General features: G+C 35.1%; 2 protein-coding genes across 4 annotated transcripts in view; one reads left to right on the top strand and one right to left on the bottom strand.

The window, feature by feature from the left end:
* Positions 1-10,733, bottom strand: part of efr3ba (EFR3 homolog Ba (S. cerevisiae)) — a 30,561-nt gene extending 19,828 nt beyond the window's left edge. For 2 of the 3 annotated variants that reach the window (XM_065288419.2, XM_065288420.2), the window contains exons 1-4: positions 10,401-10,733; positions 3,976-4,052; positions 3,457-3,584; positions 1,884-2,034 (exon numbers count right to left, since the gene is read on the bottom strand). In XM_065288419.2, the coding sequence (XP_065144491.1) occupies positions 1,884-2,034; positions 3,457-3,584; positions 3,976-4,052; positions 10,401-10,407 (363 nt within the window). In that variant the 5' untranslated portion in view covers positions 10,408-10,733. The remainder of the gene's footprint in view (positions 1-1,883; positions 2,035-3,456; positions 3,585-3,975; positions 4,053-10,400) is intronic. The other variant, XM_065288421.2, reaches the window with a different exon arrangement.
* Positions 10,734-12,461: 1,728 nt separating this feature from the next.
* The window catches only part of dnajc27 (DnaJ (Hsp40) homolog, subfamily C, member 27), an 8,833-nt gene continuing 8,233 nt past the window's right edge, over positions 12,462-13,061 (top strand). The window contains exon 1 of the mRNA XM_065288426.2: positions 12,462-12,886. Within this exon, the coding sequence (XP_065144498.1) occupies positions 12,800-12,886 (87 nt within the window). The 5' untranslated portion in view covers positions 12,462-12,799. The remainder of the gene's footprint in view (positions 12,887-13,061) is intronic.

Genomic DNA, 13,061 nt, shown 5'->3' with positions numbered 1-13,061 from the left:
TCTTGTAAGAGCAGTCAAAGACAGAGAAGTTGTTTTGTATGGGGATAGGAGAAACCCGCCCAAATCAGCGTAGGTTAAACAGGCGTGAGAGGAAATAGCCACAATTGTCTCATCAGCTGGCATCCCCATCGTTGCGCCAAGCGCTACAATGATGTCAGGAGACGGGGGAATCCCAAGCTTGCCAGCATAAATCGGGCACGCCGTTTAACGGGAGGTGGATCTGCCTCAGGACCTGACGCCAGCAGAGGACATCGCTGCGTCCACCCTCACCGCTGAAAGGGTTTGGGGGCTTTGAAATCGGACCCAAGAAACGCAAGCAAGGTCCAACCCCAAAGTACACTTACAAATCAAGTTCATATACATTAAGGTTTCTTATGAAAATATTTTAATCGTTATTTGCATGAGATTTTTTTAACGCAGCCACACAATAAATAAAAACTATCACCACAATGCTCACCACTATGATTCCCCTTATCTCATGTGTTAATATTTTTTATTGTAACAATTTATGATTTGCAAAAATAACTGTTGCATCTGTGTAGATTAGATAAGCAAAGTGTGTGCGCGTTGTGCACGCTATACATTATGGTCAAGCATGCGCCCTTAAAATAGCATAATGAACAACGCGCAACGCGCCATTGACTTTAGACTAGTTTTTTTTGGTCAGTAGCGCAATTGTTTTTTGAAACTTCAAAACAGCATCAGGGATGGTTTCATTCCCTAGTTTGCCGACGTGCGTCTGTGGAGTGAAAAACCCGCTGTGCGCCGGTGCAAAATACGAATGATACATGCGTCACTGACAAAGTCAATTGTGCTGGGTGCAAGATAGGGCCCTTTAAGTGCAAAGCTACTTTTTTAAAGGGTACTGCCCCATTTACAGCTGGGGTACATATTTTGACCACTTTTTTCTGACCGTGTAATTAAAATGAATTACATTAAATTACCAAAAGTCTAGAATCTCATTTTCACATTAATCTGTATAATGAAATAATTACCCATTACAGTAACACTCAAAATAAGAAAAGCACTGTTTAGATTAAAAACAAAGAATAATTTTTGATTTTGGGCGTTAGATTGGAATGATAGGAGGCTGACATTTTTTTATAATAATTTCGATGTGAGTTTGACAGCAGAAATGTTGCCATCAAGAAATAAATATAAAAAAATAAAAATCCTGTACACTGGATGTTTAGAATGAGAAGGGTGTTGTAAAGTATGTTGGATAAGACATACATTACTGTACTACAGATTAATATCTTCCTGATAAGGATATCTGAACTGCACTTTACAAAAGCAATATACCTCAAAATCCTAGAATACTCTTAATGTGCAAGATAAAAATTCTGCAAATAAATAAATTCTATGCAAATAAATAAATTCTATGCAAATAAATAAGATCAAATGTTCCAGCTTCATATGAAATGTGCTTTAAGCCCTGCCCCATCTGGCCTAGATCGTGAAAACTAATCTCACTTTAATCTTTAAGCTCTTATATTTCTGAACCATCAGATGTGAGCGCTGGTGAACTTTGGAAGATATGACAGCTGAACATTCCCATAAGCACTTGTGTAAGGTGGAGATGAGTTTTCACGTTACAGTACATAATAATAAATTAATTATTGTAAATAATAAAAATAAATGATGGATCTTTGTTTTGAATGCTTGTGATGTATATAAACACACACGTAGGGGGGGTGAACATTCAGGTGAGAGGAATGGTTTGACATTTAGAGGATTAATATATACATCTACCTCCAGTAAACTACAAATCCTCTCTATTCATTCCAGTCAGGGTATTAAGATTTATCATTTTAACATAGGGCCTACTTGATTATGATTATACCAATATGGTCAAAAATTGAAAGGGTATATATTTAACTCACTGAGTTAGTGCCGAGGATCTGTAAGCTGGGTTTGTCGGCCTCCAGTAGCTTGCGCACCATAGTGAGAAAGCTCTCCACAAAAAGATTTATACTCTGACAGTGACAGGCCATCAAAAGCTGATCCAAAGCCTCCATAGCAATACAAACATACCTGTGAGACACACAGAAACATAATAAAGGCCAGACTTTACTAAAGAAACCATCAGTCTGGAATTCAAACAGTAACTATTTTACAAGGTTTCTAATTCCTACAAAATTAAATATACGCATTATAAGATAAACGCAATAATGAACCAAACATTACTGGGTTGAAAGCAGATCCTATTATAGCATACACTGTAAAGAGTGAAAGTTGGATTAACTTAAAAATTACTTCAATTGGTAACACTAAGAAAAATGTACTTTAAGTGAAAATTTTAATTTGAAAAAGCTTACATTTTTTAGGTTTTACTAATTTAATTTTTTTTCACCATAAAATTTTCACTTAGCAAAGTGAGAAAATGTAAGTTGACAAAACGAGCCATAGCATGAAAAACTGACTTTTTCCATGTTTAAGTGCTATAATTGGGTCCCCGGAGCTTCTATCAATCTAGAAAATGTGAAAAAAAAACCATCCCAGTAACTTAGTTTTGGTAAACCATTCTCTGCAAGCATGTGAAAAATTAGGTCATTAAAATTTGGCTCCCCTTATGATAATATAAAGGGATCTTTTTATAATAATATCGCCCCTTAATCTGCACTATCCAACCATGGCACTGCCATTTAGTGCAAAGAGAGAGAAAATAATTGACAGCACAATTTAGTTTCAATTTTAACAAACCACCATCATTGTGATCAGTGTTTGCATTTCATCAACTCATTTGCATTTTAAAGGACACACCCAAAACGGGACATTTTTGCTCACACCTAAATGTGGCAATTTTGACATGCTGTAGTAAATTATCTGATATTTTGACCTAAAATTTCACATATGTACTCTGGGGAAACCAAAGATTTATTTTACATCTTAAAAAAATTATTTTGACATGGCACCTTTAAGTGTAACCAACTGAAGTAATTTTTTAAATTAGATCCAACTTTCATCTTTCAAAGTGTGCAAACGAGATCGTACAAATTCATACAAAATTACCACACTGTAAAAATGTTACGAATCAGCATGAAATTTTGATTGACACTATACATATAAACAATAGTTATTAACCTTGGATCTTATGGCATTGCCCTGTAAATAACCTTTCGTGACACTATTATTTTAGGGATGCATAACGATTAATTGCGATGAATCTATAGCAGAATAAAGGTTTTTGGTGTGAACGGTCCATAATAACTTTGTATAAATAAATACACAAACATGCATGTATATATATTTTTTCTTAAAAATATACATGTATGTGTGCATATTTATATACATAATTATTATACACAGTACATACACATATTTTTTATTCTGCTATAGATTAATCATGATAAATCGTTATGCATCCCAAGTTGTACAGGTCATAATCAATCCATATGAACTATCAGGTATTTTTATGTTGAGCCTTCTTGGAAAATTGATATCTTTCTGTTTTACCCATATCTGTGGCGAGCCACATCTCTGGATAGTCTCTCGGACAGGTAGGCGCCGATGCGATCTAGTTTCTCAGGAGCAGACAAGGCATAAAAAGTGAGTTTCTCCATATTTGCCTTCACCAAACCATCCTTTAAAGAGAAAGCCAGGAAAAAACAGAAACACATCCAGACAGATATGAGCCATAAGCTCTCAAAAAGAACTTTCCATATTACAATTTTCCCTTTGTTCTTGTTCTGAATGTAATATAAATCCAAAATCCATCCCAGCATTCAACAAAAAACAGATAAGACAGATTCAATTGCTGTTCTATATTATAAATTGTCCCGGTCAAATAAAAAACATGTGTCTGTGTGAAGGCCGTGTGCAATCGGGCGGTGCGGTGGATCTGCTCTCAGTATAGTGACCTTAAAACTAATAAATGTCTACAATGAAAGTCTACCTCATTCCATTGATCCCTGATAACCACAAGAAATCTCAGCTCAGCAGTTTTTATATAACCTGACTCTCTCTCTCCCTTACCTCAGGGTCTTCTGGAAAGATGTTATCCACCAGCCTCTTATAGCGGGGTCTCAGGGCCCCACAGCACCCGCAAACACCTGAACCACACAGGAAAGAGCAAATCAGAGCTGCAGTCATGTAAACTGAACATAATAACAACTGAACACAAAACCACAATACACCAGTAATCTGTTTAAAGGATAACAATTCTTTTTCTGGTGAGCATTATTTTTTCTCATCTCTAGGTTATAGGGAATATTGATCAAGGGCCTGCGTAATTATACTTAATGTGAGCTTTATTTATTGCATCAACACATTAAGTGAATTAGACTTGCATGCCGTAATCTAGTAAGTGAGGCCAGTCGATTTAAGGAAAAGGCATTAATCTGTCTTTAGGAAATGTTTGTAGCTTGGTATGCTGGTAAATTGATTTGAATTTGTTTTTGAACTGGTATTTGAAACCACAAAAAGAGGTTATGAAGGCTTTAACGTGAAACACAAATGGTTAAACACAATTAATAATTTTACTTTAATGGAAAAAAACAATAAGCTTAATACACTATGTGTTATTTTGATTCAAGTGATCAAAAAATCATCATCTCGCACAATTGTCATATTTATAAATAGATACAAATAGTGGGTCCAGGCTCAATCCTTTATATTGTTATAATTATAGATATGTAAGATAAACTTATAGCTAACATATAATTTGAAACAGAGTTTAAACACAATTTACAGTATCTGTATTTCAACAATTACAGTCATACTACAATGTCAAAATTTTGATTAAATCTGTTGAAATATATAATTAATAAGTAAACACACATGCACGATAATCATGAACAAGGAAAAAGAACCCTATAATATATATCTGTGTTATATATATTTTACATATATTTTAGATATATTTTAGATACTTTCCTTGTTCATGATTATTGCATATGTGTGGTCTAAGTTGTTCTTAAGTTTTTGCATACATTTAAAATAAATTTTTTGTATGAAAGTTTTTGTTGAATTGTGATTTGTAAGTTAAAACGTCCATACGCACAAATTTGTGTGTACGCATGTTTAGTGAATGAGACCCAATGACACAAAAAAAGAGGAAAATCATGTTCATGAACACAAATAAATAAATCAAATATTTCGTGACTACAGCTGGTTTATGTGATTTTGTCGTTTTCGAAGAAGAAACATTTATAATTACTATGTAGCATGGCTGCAAATTTAGCCTATACATCAAGCCCATGAGGGACTGATTATTCAGTTAATTGTATAGCAGGGCTAAATGGTTAACCATCAAGTCACTACAGTTTAATATGAAATGAGAAAATTGTCTGTGTAAAAAAAAGATTTGTTGCTTTAACTTAAAAAAGTAAGTGTAGGTGCTACCTTCAAATTTTGAGTTAATTCAACTTAAAAACTATCAGTTAACTAAAAAATATGTTGAGTCAACTAATATTTTTAAGTTGAATTAAAATCAACATAAAATTAAGTCAGCACAAACACTTACTTTTTAAAGTAAATAAATCTTGTCGGAGCCGATGGTGTGGACGGTGCTCCGACATATGGTGCAGACGCACTTCCGGTGACCCGAGTTCGAATCCCGGCTCGAGGTCCTTTGCCTATCCCATAACCCTTTCTCCACCCCTACTTTCCTATCTTCTCCATAAAGATACTGTTTATTAAATAAAGGCTAAAGGCTAAAATGGCCCCAAAAATAACTCATTTAAAAACAAATCTTCTTTTAGAGTGAGGGTTTTTGAATATTTAAAAATGTACATCCTAAATTAGGATAACAAGGTTGGAACAATGATAATAAACAAATTTAATACAAATGTTTATTTTGAAAGTTAAGCCAAACCTTTTGTTACAACAAATCAAAATTACTTCATTACTTTAGGAGTTTGGAAAGTGCCACACAAGCACAGTCAACCTCCCTTCTGGGCACATGAGTCAGACGCAACACCTTGGCAGGACTCCTGGGATGGACAGGAGTGTTATAACCATAGTGAAAGAGCTTCGTCATGATGGAGAATAAACAAACCAGAGCAGTTGGAGTTTTTGGACAACAACATTCAAATCCACACAAAACTGACATTGGCTCATTCTACGAAATATAATGCATAGTATACAGTATAAGAATAAAATAAACAATATAAAATTCTATTTGAGTTCATAAAAATATATGTTTCAGACGTTCAAACCAGACAATTTATTTAGAATTCTTGTTTAAAATCTCATATTTTAATTCAAGTTGATTCAAAAAAATTTCCAATACCCGAATTCACCCTACTATGAAACTATGTAAATATCAAGCCGGTAATCGTGAGTTTACTATATTAAGTCAAGCCCTGCTGTCAAACTACCTACAGTCAAGCTGGCGTATACTATGATCGTGATGGGCAATTACGCCGTGATTGGATGGATGGAAGCTGAACTGTGAGTCACACATCGGCCCACCTGCCATTGTTTTGACACATCAACGTGACACTCTCTTACGCCTAAAGCAACAGAAGCAAGAGGTTTGCGTGAAAAAATCCCCTGACAGTCGACGCTTATATTTCCACCCACACTGCAAAGACTGCAGTGAATTCTCTCTCTCTTTCTCTCTCTCTCTGTCTCTCTCTCTCTAAATTTCTCACTTCCAGAGCGTATTACACGATTACTAATGAGAAAAACGATTACTAATGACCTCAATGTGTAATCACTATTAAACTGACAGATAAACAAACAAACAATGTGGATTGTTGCAAATTTCACGAACCTGTGACCTCACTGTGCATCCTTTATAGGGACCCTCCACTTTTTTTGAAAATATGCTCATTTTCCAGCTCCCCTAGTTAAACATTTGATTTTCACCATTTTGGAATCCATTCAGTTGATCTCTGGACTATTTTAAGGCGCTGTGTAATATCACTACGCCTGCGGCAGCCATGTTACAACAGCAAAGTCCTTGATTATTATGCCAGAATGAGAGAATAGTTCCTAGCCATATCTGCCTGGAAAATCACACCTTTCTGTCAAATTTTCTTTCAGTCCTAGTAAACAATGTAACTACAGAAGTGTCAAGTTTTAATAGGAAAAATATCGAAACTCTTTGGTTATTTTTTAACGCGATGCTAATGGTCTAATCGGATTCAATGGTTTATGCTAAGCTATGCTAAAAGTGGTAGCACCAGACCCGGAGATCAGCTGAATGGGTTCCAAAACGGTAAAAATGGATTCCAAAACTCTAGGGGAGCTGAAAAATGAGCATATTTTTTTAAAAAGTGGAGTGTCCCTTTTTTATTTATTTTTTACAGGCCAAAAAACCATTTTTACTGGCTGAAAAATAATTTTTTATTAAATAGCTTTTTACTGTAAGCTCACTGTTCCCAATGCAAAATAAAAAAAATGTGAAAATATCAATATGAAAATTGTATACAAATATTTTATGATAAATCACTGAATGCAGTTCATTGGGCAAAATAAGGTATTTTTATTATTTCATTTACTGGCCGATTCCTTTTTAATAAAGGGGTTTACAAGAAAAACAACAAATCATTTGTCCTTGACTAGCAGTTAGTGATAGACAGATATATTGCTGTACCTGATATATGGGCAGATATTTCAAATTTACCAGTTGCCCACACTGTAAAAAATTCCGTAGAAATTGCAGCTGGGTTGCCGGTAATTTACCGTAGATTTACATTTATGTTTTTTACTGGCAACATTTTGTTCAAAGTTAAATGAAAATTAAACATTTACAAGTCTTTATCTTTACAGAATAAAACTAAAAAACAGCATCAAGCAAAACATTCTGGAAAACCAAATCTGGACCAAAAAACTGAAAAAGGTTGATGATGATTTCTGGTTCCCAGAATGCTTTGCTTGAGGCGGTTATTGTATAGTTTTATTCTGTAAAGATAAAGACTTGTTAATATTTGAAATTTATTTAACTTTGAACAAACTCTTGCCAGTAAATAACATAAATGTAAATCTACGGTAAATTACCGGCAACCCAGCTGCAATAACATTGAAATTTCTACGGAATTTTTTTACAGTGCACATTGGTTTCTCAATATCGGTATCGGACAAAAAAAAAAACATATCAGCCAACCAACATCAATCCTTGACTATCAATCCAACATAATCATTCATCTGTGTAAAGAAGAAAGCATTGAATTGATAAATTTGAGTTCCTTTCAAGCATTACAGGAACGACCTCATCTTACCAGGAAATGTAAGTATAAAATGCAATAGCTTGGGCATTTTATCTCTGACAGGGTGGTAAATTTTACCTTCACTGTTCCTTTTCGTTACACCCCTTATAATACATTTTATGGCAGTATACCCACCTCTATTATTCACCTAGTAGGTTCTACTGACACTGACTGGCCTCTAGGGCCAAAACTTCTGCTTTTAACATTATTACTTTTACTCAGGCTGTAAGTCGTGCTATACCATTTAAGTTACTGGCAAATGCTGTGTTTTATGTTAAAGCGATAACAAAAAAATGTAAAATTTGGGCTTAGAAAGCACAAACTGAATAATGAAGTATAAACTTCAGTCAATAAATCAATTTTGATTATACAACCTTATACACAGGTAGAGGAATCCTTTGTCGCCAAAAACACCCTACAGTACATACAGTATAGCCTAGGCTTCAAACAACACATCATACAGTAGCTGGCACTGTGACATTGAGGATCAACTTAATAAAGAACTAGAACTAGGCTTAGATGTACTACTACGGCTAATATGATATCCTCACAGCCGCAGGATATCCTAAAATGAATTCAATTTTAATATGGCTTTGTTCGGTGCTGTTAAAGCAAATACATATAATACAACCCAGCACACATGTGGATGAATCAAACTCTATCTGTGGTAGTTGCATGGAAATCTATCTTTCCAGTGCACAAAACGCAGACCCCAGACATCGTCTCACTCACTTGTTATGACGCAGTCACTCTAAATACAGTTCCCCTGAATTATTAGAGCTTCTTAAAATGGCATCTAAATTTAGAACGTCAACCATCACAGATTCCATATCCCTTCAGATTGCCCAAAACAGGCCACAATATCAAAGCCACTCACTTTCAGCAGTTTCACAGTGATGAAGCATAAATGCATGAGAGTATGAGTAGTATACAATGGCAGATGTAGAAAAGGGAAGTTTATGCTACACCAAAGAATGCATGCTTTTTTATAACTTCACCACTGGCAGGTTTACTCTCAAAAGCATCTAGTTAATCTAAAAATACAAATCATCTGAAATTGCAGAACTGTGCATCATAATAATGTTATGTCTTAATGACATTTTGATGTAGGCTATAGTGTTTCAGGATTGCTAAGCATTCTTAGTAAAACATAAACTAAATGTTTTAGGTTTTAAAAAATGCAGATAAGCATACTGAAGAATATATGACATAAGATGCTTAAAAATGATAACAATCTGCACAAATAGTTGAAAATGACCATAAACCATTCCTTGTGCAAGAGGCAAGATATTCCTCATTGCTGGAATTACCAATGCTATCTCACGAGAATTTTTACATATTTTACGAGTTGGATAATTCATTATAATTCCACATTTTTCAATTTTTGTACGAATTGCCTTGACCCCTGTGACGTTTGGGTTAGGTGCAGGGTTTGGTTTTTTGCTTTGTTGTTGTTGTTTTTTTAATGAGAATCATACGTTTTTTTCACGATTCACTTCGTATGAATTCATACGAATTAGCCAAATCGTAAAATATGTATGAATTCTCATGAAATCAGGCTGGAATTACACAGATTATTACACATATTGTCAGCTCAAGCTCTGCTGTTATCAAAGTAAAAAGCAGGGCATACCAATTACAGTATAAACAAATTCTTGTTCATTTCTCAATTCAAATAAGCTCAATGTTGATGATGAAGATACTCAAGGTGTTGCTAATATAATTTAGAATTGTAAAAATGCAAAAGAGTGTTTTAATGTCTGGTCTCATACTTTTGCGTATCATTGTTTAAAATGAAAGTAATCTAAAAAGTCACAGACTGACCGCGTGCAGCTCACCAAAACATCAATGTGTGCTGGTAGCTTGCATATGGCGGGCATATCCAAAAAGCAGAACTACAAAAAATGCATGCTTATATAAATACACAACACACTTATTATTATTACTGTATTTTCATAGCAGTATCTCTGTGGATCATTGTTTGTATTTTAGTATTTGATGCAAATACACAAGAAGTGAGGATGAGTCAAAATCAAGGATGCACAGTTGCACACTATACAATACGGCTGAAATAAAAACAGCAGAGCTAAAATACTGCATGCAATCTGTTGCTTCAGCATCACTGTGCTGTCAATGTCATAATCTCTCATGATGCTCATGAATTTTGCATGACCTAATACAGGCAGGAAATTAATACATATGCACCTAATACAAACAGACACAATAAACACAGAATGTCCTTACCGTACATTGATGGAAAACCTGATGAAATTGTCTATTCTTTGCCTGAAGCCTTTTTCTCTTCACATAGCCAGAGAGACAGGGAGAGAGAGACAGAGAAACAGAGAGAGGGAGACACTCTCGCAGACACTCAATCACACATGCACGCTCACATAGAGAGCATGTGACTAGGCTCCAATGACCTTGGATTTTCCAAACAGCTCGGCACAGCTTTCTCACATCAGGAACAATGCTGCTTTAACAGACAGGTGCAGACACGCATGCACACAAATACACACTCGTGCACGCCTGCAGTCCCTCCTCGGCAAAGATGAACACATGCACACACCTCCTGACCATTCAACAATGAGAAAGGGAGTGGGGAGGGAGATGAGGAGGGCGTTAGAGAGATGGAGAGTGTGAAGACACTGGATAAGAGGGGGAAAGGTTTGATTGGTGCAGCCATGCTTCAATCAACCAGGAGACCACCTCCCACTGGCCACTCTCTGGAAGTGGTAGTATCTGATTGTTAACTAGTTTTTCTTATACCTAATTCCACCATCAACAATTAAATATCAATCAATAAATCAATAAATCAATATATATATATATATATATATATATATATATATATATATATATATATATATATAATACACACACACTGTATATACAATATTAGACATACAAAGTACAAAATAAAATAGTTTAGAAAGTATAAAAACATTTTTTGAGTGAATGTCAATTTTTTTTGTTTTAGAAAACAGATCACACTATCTAAAAATTACTATGAAGGGTTTTTTGTTGAATTCTGGCCTGCTGGGAGAACCCTGGTGTCTGATCCCTGGCATGTGCAATGGCTCAGTGATAATCTGTCTGAGTTTCAGTTGTAGACACAAAACAGGGAATTTTTCATGGGAACACAAAGATGGGAAAACATATACAACAGTTTTTGCACTATTTACCTTTGGTATTATTAATTTACAATAAAAATAAGACTTGATTTGTTTAAAGGGTACTGTAATGCTCTATTTACATTAAATATTAATGTTTTTAATCTTTATTATCTATCTATCTATCTATCTATCTATCTATCTATCTATCTATCTATCTATCTATCTATCTATCTAGTCAACACCTTAAACTATTTATCAAAGTGATGATCTGGTTAACTATTAGGAATCTGGAAATCTACTGTATGAAACACATTTTTATAACATAATTGCTGTATGTGGCAAAGTTAGTCATACAGTATGGGGGTGATAGCTAATTTAGCTTACAGAAATACTTACCACCCCCAACCTGGTGATCCAGCAGAGAGCCACAGTCCAGAAGCAATCTTCTTGAACTTGGAAAATGTGAGAAACCTGAAAAATGAAGGAACCTTGGCAACGGCATCCCCTGGGTATTTTTGCCAGAATATCTAATCAGAAAAGATTAAACCCTTCAGGGTTGTTCCAAGCACATTTTGTCTCTTGTAGCAGCATGAGTCCTGGACTATCAGTAACAAACTTGTGAAGTTTCATCCACACTGTGGTCTTTATTAGGCATAATAACCTGAACAACCCACTCCCTATCATTCTATTGGTCTGTTTTACACCCTCTCTCGGCATGCCTTGTCAATCACTCGTCAAGACACCTATTTAGACGGATAACAATCGTCTTATTTGTAAGGTGATGTAATTAATTAACAATTTTATCGAAATATCGTAGATTACAAATTGACTTTGGCTTGTTTAATTGACGAATCAGTCCACTTATTGCTTTTAGGTTGATGCGAAGTTGCGCAGACCGTACATCAAAGTACCGCGAGAGCGATTCTTAAACAGTGCTTTCTAATCGTTCTCGCGGCAATTTGATGTCATGTTATTAGCAGTGCCACATGAAGTCAGACACACCCATAATGTTGCTGTCACCATAGAAACCCTCATCAATTTTCAATATCTGCTTTATTTTAATTTTACACATTAAGCTTATTTATTAGAATTGTCGGTGACATATTTGGCATACGATACTTTAAAAACTATTTTTATGTTCCATGTATTTATTTTCGTAGCGTACTGGACTATGTTGAATCAGTTGTTTCCAATCTTGGACCAGAGCAGCGACACAGCTGACCAAATACTGGTTGCTAGGGCAGCTAGCACGTTAGCATTTCACGTTAACCTGTTTTTCTGTTTCAAATAGTTGTTTTAATCGGCGATAAAAGCATGTAGGGAATGTGTCTACGCTTTATAGAAAAATGTTGTTAGTAACGTTAGATATTTGTATTTTTAACATGCTATCTCTGGCTGTCTGTTAGCCTTATAGCGAGCTGCTGCTCAGTCTGTTGACAGACTGATATTACCATAGCGAAGTCATTCGTGATATTGTAGATAGGTATATTTTCCAAATCCCTTTAAACGTTTGGGAGCAAGTGCAATATGGACACGAATGTACAGAAGAGGCGAGAAAATAAGAAGTCTTTACGGGTAAAGGTGATCAGTCTGGGAAATGCAGAGGTGGGGAAGGTAAGAGTTGACTGTTATTATTACAAATATGCACATATATAAGCATGAAGAGAGGCAAGCTAGAGATAATTAATTGGTGAATTGGTATTATATCTCTGTAATTTCTGTTTGCTAATTTTATTACATATGTCAAATTGTAATGTTGTCCCTTATGTAAGATTTTAAGTGTATTTTA

This window comes from Paramisgurnus dabryanus, chromosome 17, assembly GCF_030506205.2.
Source record: "Paramisgurnus dabryanus chromosome 17, PD_genome_1.1, whole genome shotgun sequence".
Taxonomy (NCBI): Eukaryota; Metazoa; Chordata; class Actinopteri; order Cypriniformes; family Cobitidae; genus Paramisgurnus; species Paramisgurnus dabryanus.
Note: the sequence above shows the minus strand (reverse complement) of the source record. Positions and strands in the feature narration are given on the sequence as shown.